The sequence below is a fragment of the Loxodonta africana genome, chromosome 3 (assembly GCF_030014295.1).
Source record: "Loxodonta africana isolate mLoxAfr1 chromosome 3, mLoxAfr1.hap2, whole genome shotgun sequence".
NCBI classification, from domain to species: domain Eukaryota; kingdom Metazoa; phylum Chordata; class Mammalia; order Proboscidea; family Elephantidae; genus Loxodonta; species Loxodonta africana.
The window spans coordinates 37,618,626-37,630,840 of NC_087344.1; the positions used below are offsets into that span (position 1 = coordinate 37,618,626).

The window sequence follows — 12,215 nt, forward strand, 5'->3', positions numbered from 1 at the left end:
TGAGGGGAGGTCCCCTGGGAATTCCGGGGTTCAGGGCCCGCTCCCGCCGGTCGTGAGTCCCTGGGAGCGGGGTCCTCTTGCAGCCCCTCCCCGCAGAGGCTGACTTCCCCGCGGTCCGGGAGGGCTCGCGCACCCGAGCTTGCACTGTCAGCCCGCCCATCTCAGACCCCGCCCCTCCGGCCCCTTAGGCCCTTTAGGCCCCACCTATCCCGGCCCCGTCCACAAGCCGGTTTGGCCCTGTCCCCAGCTGGCCTCGCCCCTCCTAGGCACCTCCCTTTCCAGGCCCGGACCCCTGTCCTAGGCCGCCCTGCCCCTGTTCCTCCCAGGCCCCGCCCCCGCTCTGCCTAGGCCCCGCCCCCGCCCCGGAGCCCCCTCCACGGCCGCCCTCCCCAACCGGAGACACATCGGGCCTAGCACGAGGAGCTGCGGGGGGCGGAGGGTGAGAGGGGTGCAGGGCGGGCCGGGGCGCGGGTGGCGGGGTGAGCCGGCCGCGGTGCAGCTTCCTCCTGCAGCAGAGGGGGAGGGTGGCCTGGCTGGCTCCGAGTGGCTCCCGCCCCCCAGGAGAGTCGCGCTGTTGAGGAGGGACGGTTAAGAGTGCGGGGGTGGTGGCTAAGGAGCGCTGGGGGAGTGGGCGCCCCCTGACTGTTCCCGGGCATAACCTGCGGAGGGGCTGCCAGATCCCCAAACACTCGCTCGGGAAGCCCGCGGGGCCACTGTCCGGTTCTTGGCCTCCAAGACCCGCTTCTCTAGCCACCTTTTAAATTTTTATTTGTTGAGGCTTGAGGCCTCGCAGGAGCTGAGCCGCTGGCCGGGCTCTGACGGTCTCCCTGGGCTCCAGAGGCTTCAGCACCGACCTCGGTTTGTAAGTTGTGGCATCCTGGGAGTTGTTTGGTGGGAAGAAGGAGTCTGGAGGGAATGCTGGTCACACCCTCCCAGGAGGTTTTGAGAGCACCTGGAGAGAAGTGTCCCTGCCCCAACTCACTCAGCTGAACAGGGCCAGCCAGGTTCCCAGCCCCAGGCTTCTTCTGTTTGCCGAATGACTTGTCAGATGGATGCTGGACCTGTGTCTACAGAGGGAATGAGTGAGTTGAGAGCGAAGGCATGAAGCTCTCAGGGCCCACCACTAGGCACCACCAGAGTGACTTGAGAGCCACTGGAGGCTCTACACCAGCAAGGAATACCTTCAACAGGAAATAACAGAAAACCCCACTTCCCAAGCCTGAACCAAGAGGGTAGATTTTCCTCATACCCAGAAGTCCATAGGTGGGGGTGGTTGGTGTAAATTTGGTGACTCAGGGCTAGTGTCATGTGACTATTCATGTTACAAGCTGGCTGCTGCAGTGCCAGCCATCACGTCCACATCTAGGGGAAGAAAAGATGGCTGCTGTTTCTTTAAGAAAACAAACTTCCCCTAGCCCCTTCTCCAACTGACTTTGCCCATGGCTGGGTGACATGGGAAGGCAGGGACCAAGGCTATTATGCTTATCTCTCCCTTGTTGTTGTTAGGTGCCATCGAGTTGGTTCCGACTCATAGTGACCCTATGCACAACAGAACGAAACACTGCCCGGTTCTGAGCCATCCTTACAATCGTTGTTATGCTTGAGCTCATTGTTGCAGCCACTGTGTCAATCCACCTCGTTGAGGGTCTTCCTCTTTTCCAATGACCCTGTACTCTGCCAAGCATGATGCCTTTTCCAGGGATTGATCCCTCCTGACAAGTGTCTCTCCTTAGTTGTGACTATTACCTGGAACAAGATAGATTCTGCCTACAGGAAGGAGCTTTGTGGCTCTGACACAGCTCCCTTCTGTCCTCCCTGCTGGCCTGGGTTTGGGAAAGGGCCAACCCAGAAGCACGTCAGGGATTTAAGACCTGCCTGGTTTTATGGGTTTCTTGGTTAGTTTCTTGCAGATAAGTAGCTGCTGTGCCTTTAAGCTGCTGTGTCCAGGATTAGAACCTGAGGGAGAAAGGTCAGCATTGCTGAGGCTGGTGCCCCCTCCCCCCCAGCAGTCTCAGCTCCTCATAGCGTTCGACCTGCCCCTGCCTATCTGGGGCTGGGTGTGGAGAGTGGATGGCAGACCCCATCTCTCACCCCCATCCTGCTTGGGCTGGTTACTCACCTCCTGATGCTCTGGCCCCCCTTGGAAAACAGGGACCGTGACAGAGTCTGCTAAGTTAATGCCATGTTGAGACAGGTGCCCAGCAAGGCCTGTCCACAGTGAGTGTGCACTGAATGGCAGCAGTTATTGCTGTCACTTACTACTCTCCAACTCAGCCCCAGCTCAAACTCTGCCTCTGCTTTTCCAATGCTCAGGGGGGCCAGGCACCATGGAGTGCAGGGAGGGACTACCAGGCCACAAGGTTGTGTGTGTCCCCTCCTGCTCCGGGCACCACCTAGTCCCATTCCTCCTTTCCAGTCTCTACTTGGCTCCCTCAGCGCCAGGACCCCCAGCAGGCCCCTCCTCAGCATCTCTCAAGGCTACAGGAGGGGGAGGGGCTGCCGTGCAGACAAGCCCGGGGACACAGCTGCCACCACTGCCCAGGGCCAACCAGGCCTCCTCCCCACAGGGCTGGCGGTACCAGCCGCTACCCCCAGGCCTGCCCGCCCAGCCTCCCCAGAGATAGGCACCAGGGCCTCATCTAGCAGGAATGGGGGTGGCCGTTATCAGGGGATGCAGACACCCTGGCACCAGCCCAAGGACCCACAGTGACCTCTGAGGATGGCCCCAGGGGCCCATACTCCCTTGATGGATGTCCAGACCTCAAGGCGACGTGAGAGCCCCAGGGAATAGTTCCTGATGAACCTGGCCTCGCTCATTCCTGAGGTCAGGGCCTGGCCGCTTGCCAGCCCTTGGGTTGGAATTCAAACTTTGCCTCTTCCTCCCAGTGGCCCCGGGCAAGTCACTTAAACCCTCTGTGGAATGGGCCCAGAGTTGCCCCTGAGCATCTTGAAACAGTTGGGTGAGGGGTTGGCGCCTGCACCATTAGTGCTTCTCTGCCTTCACCCCAGGGAAGCCCTGATCCCCTGCCTCGGTCTCCCCTCAGGGGAAGGCTTCAGCTGCCCCTCTGACCCTCCCCTATAGCATGGAGCCCCAGGAGAGCGGTGTCCAGTACAGCCGGTGGAAGGAAAGTGGCCAGGATGAAGTCAGCATGGTGACCGTGACTAACAGTGAGGAGGCCTCTTGGTGCCAGAGGTAAGGAGGCCCCTACCCTATCCCCCACCCCCAGCCCTGACTGGCGGTTGTCCCCTCCCTGCATACTGGCTTTTCCCCTACTGTGGGCCTTATCGAGTTCAGTCTCCCCCACCCAGGGGCCCAGCCCTCTGCTCCAGCTCTAGCCTGAGGGCAGGATAAGGCCGCATTCAGGATAAGCCTCCCAACTCCTGACCCTAACAGCCTCCTCCTGACCCTGCCGGCTGCCCTCAGGGCCTGGCCTACCCATTGCCTACCCTGCCCTGAGCCCACTCCTCCTCACCCGTCATCCCCTTGGGGGTTCCACTCCTCCCCAGCAGACCCTTTAGCTTCCCTCCTGCAGCCTTGCCCTGAGGCTCACATGAGGCTTTTCTCATCCCAGGGTCTGCCGGAAGCTGTGCGCGGGCAAGCTGGGCATCACCATGAAGGTGGTCGGAGGAGTAGCCCTCTTCTGGGCCGTCTTCATCCTGGGCTACATCACTGGCTACTATGTGCACAAGTGCAAATAGATGTTCTTGGGGCTGAGTGCACATGCGATGGACACAAGCTGGGAGGGCACCCCCAAGCTGGGAGGGTCACTCCTGTATACACAGACCCCCCGCCAATGTACACAGCCTTTGCAAATACATGGACTCCCCTCCCCCATACACACAGACCCCAGGGTACGAGCCTACGGATGAACACAGCACACGGGCACACACATTGGCACTAGGCACACAGGACACTCCACAGACATCACGGGCCCTGCAGAAAGGCACACAGGTAAACAGGGACACAGGTATTCATGGGATAGACCCCCCACAGAGACACACATACTTAGCACACCTTAAATGAACTCAAAATGGACTCATGTGGTTGACAAAATGGTGCCAGCAGTTGAGTGGACAAAGCCCTTAAAACTTGTTTCCTCCCACCCCAAAATTTAAGCCTAATAAAATCGCTTGTAACGGCCGAGCTTTCCTGTAAATCAGGCCACTCTTGTCGACCAATGAGCTCCTTGAGTTGTAATGAGCCAATCAGAAATAAGCTTTCGCTTCCTCATTCTGTCAATAAAAACCAATCACAGCTGATACTCAGCGGTATTCCTTTCCACCTGTGGATTGGTTCTACCTGATTGTCGGATCTTCTGACCAAATAAACCTCATCCAATAGATTAATTTTATTATTGACTCAGTGTGTTTTGACAATTTTTGACATCAGAAGTGGGATTCTGCAGAAGACCCTGAAGACTCTGCTGCAGAAGCAGGCTTGGTACCTACAAAGCCCTTTGGGCTTTCTGTCTTCGTGTTGTTTGTGGAGTTATCTGGTAAGTTTCCTCTCTGATCCAGACTTTGCTCTTTTTTGCATTTTGAGTTCTCTGAACTTTATTTGGTACCAGGGCAGACTGGGTCTGATCCTCTTGATGAACTAGGTTTGTTTGGGTTTTGCTGTTACTTGCAGGTAAGACATGGGGTCCTGAGGACCCAAGGAACGCTTGTGAACTTTATGATTAAAAAGGGAGGAAACTGACTTAAGAACAATATAGAACTGCAGTGGCCATTATGGGGAAGTTTTACAATAAGTTAAAGCATTTCAAAGGATCCCTCAAGAAGTGCACTATTCTTTGATTGGTATTTAGAAGCCTCCAAACACCAGAATGACTCCAAATTACCTTCTGTAAAAGATACTGTTGACAGGTTTTCAAAAACTAATCAAGAACTAATTTCTAAAGTCAAGAATTTCACTCAGGGGACTGTTTAGTTGCCTCTCCAAGAATGCCAGTCAACCTGACAGACAAGACACAGACTACCCATTTGCCTCCTTAGCCTACCTTACCCACTTACTCTTTGTTCTGCTCTCCTGATTCCAAGTCTCTTCTGGCTGAACTTTTCCCTCTGTCTCTGAAGCCCCTCTCCACAGATGCCCTTCAAGGTGAAACCAGCTAAAGATACCACTCCTGATGGGAGCCAGCAACCTGACCGGATTTCTTATACCCCTTGGTCAAAAGCAAAATTACAAGCTATTTTAAAGGAATTTCCCAAACCCAGGGAGGATCCTCAAAAATTCTTTGAGGAATTTAGTATCCTAATTGGAACATAGGACTGTGGCCTCTCTGACTTATATCAATTAATTCACATGCTTATGAGACCAGGGGATGCCCAACATTTGGGTGCAAACAGTAGAATGGAAAAATCCAGAAAAGGATGTAGGGGACCCTAAAAATTTAAACAGGTCATAAAAGGAAACTGAAGGCTTTCTCTAGGAAAATAAATTGGTCAAAGGTAAAAAATTGTAAACAGCAACAAAAAAAGAAGATACCCACTGCCGTTGAGTGGATTCCAACTCAGAGCGACCCTATAGGACCGACTAGAACCGTCCCATAGAGTTTCCAAGGAGTGAATGGCGGATTCGAACCACAGACCTCTTGGTTAGCAGCCATAGCACTTAACCACTATGCCACCAGGGCTTCTAAAAAAAAAAAAAAGATAGGGTTATGAAAATGTAATATTTTCCTGCCTCTGGATGGCATTTTCAAATTAGGTTATAATGTTCCCTGAAAGAGGTTTATTCTGATTGGGTTAGTGATAAATAAATTGAATAGTCCTAATATTCCTGGGAATTAATGAAAGTGAATTCATTCTAACAGAAGTTTTTATGTTTTGTAGTATGTCAACTTAAAAGCAATTTCTGAGATCTTTTTAGTAGCTTAGGACATCATGTTTGGTTAAAGTAGAGGGTCATTGAAAGAGGGGAAGATCTTCAATGAGGTGGATTGACACAGCGGCTGCAACGATGGGCTCAAACACAGCAGTGATTGTGAGAACGGCTCAGGACCAGGCAGTGTTCCATTCTGTTGTACACAGGGTCCCTATGAGTCAGAACTGATTTCACAGGGCACCTAACAACAACAGGCTGGACTGAGTATATGGGATGTTTTGTTAAGAGAAAAGAGAGTAATTTTGCCCTGAGGTAAAAAGACTGGTTGTTCCAGAATGAGAAATGGGGCAGCATAAGATCAAACTTAGACTGGGGGGCAGGGGGAGGCTAGCCAAGATTTGATGGGTTTATTTATTACCAAATTGCTTAAAGAGCTTTGGGTTGCTCTTAGTAAAGGGTAATAAAAGATTATGATACAGAAGGAAGGCTAAACTGATTACGAAGAGAATAGTAAGAGTCAAGAGACTCCTCTCGGGGTGGAAATCCTTTAAAGATATTTAAAAATAGAATAAATAAGATGGACACCAAAGGGTTTAAACCAAACAGTCTTAATACAGTCATCAGAAATTGGTTGGATCCCCCACATTAAAGAACTGTAAACAAGCCCTTTCTATTGTAATTTTAAAAAGCTAGAAGATAAAGATCACAAGGAAAAAGACGAAGATCACAAAAAAAAATTGGAAAATGTTTAACCAAGATACAGATGAAAAAAGGATTTGCTGTCCCACTCTAGCCAGAGATCTAAGGGTGTATCCATATCAAAGAATAAAATGGGCAGATCCACCACTCTGTGATTTCCAAAACAAGCTGATAAAATCTTTAAAGAGCTAAAGTTGGATTAAAAAAACAAAAAAGATTGATTTAAAAAATGGTAGAAGTTTGTATGAAAATTCAGAATATTTAAATGAACTTCATTTCAACAATAATATGTTTTGTGGTGTCTAGGCTTGGAAACCCGGGTGGCATAGTGGCTAAGTGCTGCAGCTGCTAACCAAAGGTTTGGCAGGTGGAATCCACCAGGCACTCCTTGGAAACTTCTATGGGCAGTTCTACTCTGTCCTATAGGGTCACTATAAGTCAGAATCGACTGGATGACAACAGGTTGTTCGTTTTTGTCTTTAAGCTTGAAGATAATTTCTAAGATTTTTAGATCTTGAGTTAATAATTTTGAGTTAATATCTATTAAACTCAATTTAATGATATTAAATTGAGTTATACATATTATAATTTAAAGTTATGTACTTTTGTTTTTTATTTATACGCCACAGAGAGGATATGTATTTGGGTTTGCTAATAAATGTGTTCATTTTTGCCACTTAAAAAAAGTTGTACCCTAAGAGATGCGTGATAAAGACAGAATGCTTAAGAGGTTTATAAAAGGGAATTTTATTTGCTGTGATCAAAGATTTTATCTGTCTTGGCTAAAGTTTAATGGGTTAATTTATGAAATTTCTAAGAGCTTTAGAAACAAATAGCATGTAAAGCAAAATTTGGATTTCTCTGTTAAAACGACAAAATTTTCTTTAAGGTTGTAAGAGTTAAAAAAAAAACTAAAAAGGTTGTAAGAGTTAACTTCTGAGTAATCTCTCTAGAAGGCAAAAGTTACTATGGCTCATTAGAATAAGCTCCTGAGTTCCTTTTGAAAACTAAGTGTCTCAGTTCTCTGTTGCTGCTTTCACAGAAACACAAGTGGGTAGCTTTATCCAACAGGAACGTATTTTCTTGCTTTAGGAGGCTAGAAGTCCAAATTCAGGACAAGGCTCTAGGGGAAGGTTTTCTCTCTCTCTGTTGGCTCTGGGGGAAGGTCCTTGTCTCTGTTCAGCTTCTGTTTCTTGGTTACCTGGGTCTCATGTGGCATATGTCTTCCCCATCTGTGCTTCCTTCCTTGTGTTTAATCTACTCTTTTATATCCCAAAAGAGGTTGAAGTAAAAAACTGCCTACGCTAATACTTCCTTATTAATATACGAAGGAAACTCATTCCCACATGGAATTATAACCACAGGTTATAAGGGTTAGGATTTACAACACATATTTTTGGGGGGACATAATTCTTGACACCAAGCCTCATGGCTTTTGAAAAAGCCAAGGTTTTTAGTTTTTAATCTTTTTTTGTCACTTTGATTAAATAGCTATCAAAGTATTGTGACCAATGATAAACTCCTGACAATTTTGAGAAAAGTGCTAGAAATAATGAGGTTGATTTATTTAATGTGTTGTGAATTACATGAAACGTATTGCCAAATCGAAAGTTGTCTAATTTTCTTTGGGTTTGAAATTTGTGTTAGTGTCTCTTAGGTTTTGACTGATATTAGACAACAAGATTTTTAAATTGCTAACTTGGTTGCAGCTTTATTTATTTAATTGAAACCTAGCATCATTGAAGCCAATGGTTTTAACTGAGGAATTCATATCCTTTACCTATGGAGTTTTATTAATATTCAGATATTTGATAATCTTGGTATATTTTATATCTCAGGATTATTACATGTTGTAGCTGAAGTTCTTTGAAAATAGGGTTAATCATTATGGCTAGAGATATTTTGTCTAAAGGTTTTTTTTTTTAATTGGTTTTATTTTGCTTTCCATTACTTTTGTAATGAATTATCAGATTATTATCAGTAGTAATAAGTTAAACATGTCAATTTTTAACTTTTGTTGTCTGCAGAGTTTTTACTTTGCTAACACCCTGAAAGTGCTTGACCAGAGCATTTCAACCAAAAACAGACAACATCAGAGACTTATGGAAAGGACTCTACCAAGTATTGTTGACCACCCACTGTGCAGCTAAGTTTGAAGGGTTGAATCTGAGGTCCACATCTCTCGACTCAAGCAAGCTCCTCCATCCACCTGGACTGCAACACCAACGGATGACCTCAAGATAAAACTTCCTCGAGGTAACCCAGAAGAGACAGTTTTTGGATGTAGACAGCTTTCCCAAGACCAACGGAACAAGTAACCCAGTAGACTTTTTAAACATTCTTTTGATAATGAACAAGTTGATTGTATTTGTTTTCTTATTCCTGCTTGTATTTAAAGCCCAAGCGTGGAAAGACAATGCTTTTGTTAGATTAGCCCAGGCAGTAGCTTCAGCAGGAAATTTGAAAGATTTTTGGATTTGCCACCCTTCTCCCCACTCGGTACATTCTTTTTCAGACCCTTTAGCTTTACCCATCCTCAATTACACTGGAATCCCAGATGCCACTCTCAATTCATCTATCCGAGTAATTCGCGGAATTCAAGTTAGACTCTGGCATCCTCCAAATTCCCAGTACGATTTCACTGCTCCTTGCTTTAATCTCACTGCAATGAGAAACATAACCATTGACTGTTCAGAATACTTAGAGTCAGATGGAACAGTTGGTGTAACATGGGCCAGTCATAAAGATTGGGCCCCACCAGAATGTAAGCATTCTAATGGATCCCTCAATCAGTCAGTCACTGGCAACTTTGGGTTCTATCCCTACAGAACCAGGAGCTTTAATTTCCTACTTGAAAACTGTCGTCATTCAGTGGGAGAGTATGAAAGAGATTCTTTTGTCTGTCGGGAGTTCCTCTATCCCCATGATTGGGGAAGACTCTCTATTTGTGATCATTCTCTTTCTGAAAATTGGTTAATTCGGGCAAATAATACCATTCCCTATAGTGCATCTGTTAAAGTCACTGGAGCTGGTGCCCTCTGTGCACCCAAAGGCTATGTTTTTCTTTGTGGAGGGTCTGACTGGTATAAAGACAATGAAATTCCTCAGAATTCAGATATGGTCTGGGCACTCCAATGCCTCGACGGCTGGAGAATGTCCGGAGCCTGCACTCTTGGAACCCTTGGGGTCCCCTTAGATCTCTACCCATACAATGAAAGTATACGTTGGGCTAGCACCCTAAACATTTTTGAAAGAATTAGAAACAAACGAGATTACTCCTCAGTCCACGTTTCCTTCATTAGGAACATATTTTCCCGACTCGGAGTTCATACAAATGAAGTCATGATTCGTAACCTGTCTCACATTATGACAGAAATAGCTGACTCCACAGCTCAGACTATACAAGATCAGCAGAAGTCTCTCAACTCTTTATCTAGGGTGGTGCTAAATAATAGAATTGCTTTAGATTTCCTTCTGGCCCAACAAGGAGGCATCTGTGTGACAGCTACCACTTCTTGTTGTGTGTGGATAAATTCCACTGGACAAGTAGAACAAGCTGTAACTAAAATCCAACAACATGCACGCTTGTTACGCCAAGTACAATTTCATCTCAGTGGGGAATCTGGTATGTTTAGCATGTTGTTTACTGATGTACGGTCTTGGACTTTTGCTTTCATCCTAGCAGGAATTATAATTTTAATCATGATTATTGTTTTATGTGGAATAATCGCATGTGCTTCCCGATCTAGAAACATTTCTTCTCACACAGTTTTTCTCCCTTTCAGTGACAATAAAAAGAAAGAAGATATGGAGTCTTGACCCACTTGGCTCGGCTGACGACATTTCTCAAACACACTGTTACTCCATTAGTCAATCAACTCCCCCCTCTGTCTCTGGTTAACACTGCCTGGAGCCTTAACTATGACCTGGTGAAGAAGACCTGTAAATGAAAGGCCATTGTTGGACATTAGTCAGCAAAAGCCAATGCTGAAGGCCCATGAGAAGGCAAAATGAGATGCCAGTAACTATATCAAAGACCTTCTTTGACAGTTTTGATCAAAAGGGGGGAATTGTTAAATGGAATAAAAATGGAGTCATGTGGTTGACAGAATGGCGTCGGCGATCGAGTGGACAATGCCCCCAAGACTTCCCCCCCAAAAACCTAAGCCTAATAAAAGCTCTTGTAATCACCTAGCTTTTCCTGTAAATCAGGCCACCCTTGTTGACCAATGAGATCCTGACAGCACTTAAATTGTATCAGCCAATCTTTTGCTTCTGCATTCTGTCAATAAAAGCCAGTATCTTTCCATTTTTAGTTTGGTGCTATCCGATTTTTTAATCTTCTGCCTAAATAAACCTCATCCAATAATTTTATTATTGACTCAGTTTCTTTCAACACACACCACACAGGCACCTCCAAGTACCAAGACACAAGCACTGCATACACAATAGTCACATGCACAGCACACGCAGTTCCTGGGTGCACACAGGGCTGGGAGACCTAGGCAGTGTTCACAGAATACATCCCAGCCCCACCTGGCCCAGCCCCACAGAGCCCCTGCCACACCAGGATGAGGGGCTTATGCTTGGTTACCCTGGCAACTCTCTGCAGATGACCTGCACCCACCCTCCCTCAGCACCCTGGGGTGGGCAGGCAGGGGTCTCTGCCCCTGCTGCCTCCCTCCCTGGTGTGGGCAGAGCCAGGCAGGGGTAGGCCAAGTGCCTGCACTGTACCCTCTCTGGGCATTCCTGACTCCCAGTTGTGAAAGGAAGGCTCAGAAGGGCTCTGTCCCCTCTCTGGGGACTGACACCCGGCCTGGACACTGGTTCCTGGGCAGAGCAAGAGAGGGGCCTTGGCCATGCCCCAGGCCCACTCCCTTGTCCTCCCTTCAGTAAATGGCCATGGGGTCTGGTCTACCCTAGGGTGGCCACCACCGGGAAGGACCCCTGGTAAACCCACTCTCCCCTACAGCAAGGCCTGGGTCCAGGGGCCACCGAGACATGCAAATTTGTTGAATGAACAATGCTGGCTGCCTTTCCACTGGCCTGAGGATAGTTGGCCCTCATAGCTGAGCCTTGTGCACCTGAGGCCAGCTGAGGGGGCAAGACAGCACCTGGGAGGCTCTCAGCCTTGGCCCCTTCTCACTTGACTCTCTGACTGGAAGCAATTACCTAGGGGCAGGACTGAGGGCTCGGGTGTTGCTGACCTGCTCCCATTTCACCTGACCATAAACAGGCTTCAGCCCTGCTCTGGGCCTGGGCAACCCCACCTGCCTGTCTGCCTTCCTGTTCTCAGAAATGCCTTCCTGGGCTGTACACAGGGCTCGCCTACTTCAAAGTTGTGTCTCAGGCCCCCAGGCACTTTCTGAAAACATCCTCTTTGGGATGAGGGCCTCACCCCAGGCCTGAGGGCAAGAAACCCAGAGGCAGTTATTGTCCTTGTAGGCTGGTGGCTGTTAGAGAGGAGACATTGGTCCAGGCATTCGGGTGTCAGGGTGCACCTCCCCACTTCACCCAGCCTGAGCCTCTGAGCACAGCTCACTGGCTGGGAATCCAGGACGAACGTGAGCAGTGTCGATGGAGAGGCTGGACCAAGGGGGGGTGGGGGCGGGCAGGCCCTCTGCAGGTCTGTCGGGCCAGGCAGGACCATGACCCCTGCAACCAGAGGCCCCTTGCTCTGCCCCCAAGG

The 12,215-nt window shown here is 48.1% G+C and overlaps 1 protein-coding gene across 4 annotated transcripts; it reads left to right on the forward strand.

Moving 5' to 3' along the window:
* Positions 1 to 390: 390 nt before the first annotated feature.
* Positions 391 to 10,835, forward strand: SMIM1 (small integral membrane protein 1 (Vel blood group)). 4 transcript variants are annotated; one of them, XM_064281136.1, is made up of 5 exons: positions 877 to 1,969; positions 3,083 to 3,193; positions 3,573 to 4,496; positions 8,554 to 8,782; positions 10,312 to 10,835. In XM_064281136.1, the coding sequence occupies exons 1-3, from the start codon at positions 1,884 to 1,886 to the stop codon at positions 3,697 to 3,699; spliced, it is 324 nt and encodes a 107-aa protein (XP_064137206.1). In that variant the 5' UTR covers positions 877 to 1,883; the 3' UTR covers positions 3,700 to 4,496; positions 8,554 to 8,782; positions 10,312 to 10,835. The 4 variants fall into 4 exon arrangements, with proteins under 4 accessions (XP_010591458.1, XP_010591459.1, XP_064137206.1 ...); XM_010593156.3 differs by lacking the exon at positions 877 to 1,969 and adding an exon at positions 391 to 439 and having other exon boundaries at positions 8,554 to 10,835; XM_010593157.3 differs by lacking the exon at positions 877 to 1,969 and adding an exon at positions 504 to 862 and having other exon boundaries at positions 8,554 to 10,835.
* Positions 10,836 to 12,215: the final 1,380 nt, after the last annotated feature.

What these genes read in the sequence shown, in the direction of transcription:
- SMIM1 (XM_003413501.4), top strand. Translation starts at nt 1,884, where the DNA reads ATGGGTTTCTTGGTTAGTTTCTTGCAGATAAGTAGCTGCTGTGCCTTT. An exon ending in TTAGAACCTGAGGGAGAAAG is followed by an intron (nt 1,970 to 3,082) that starts GTCAGCATTGCT and finishes CCTCCCCTATAG; the next exon opens with CATGGAGCCCCAGGAGAGCG. An exon ending in GAGGCCTCTTGGTGCCAGAG is followed by an intron (nt 3,194 to 3,572) that starts GTAAGGAGGCCC and finishes TTCTCATCCCAG; the next exon opens with GGTCTGCCGGAAGCTGTGCG.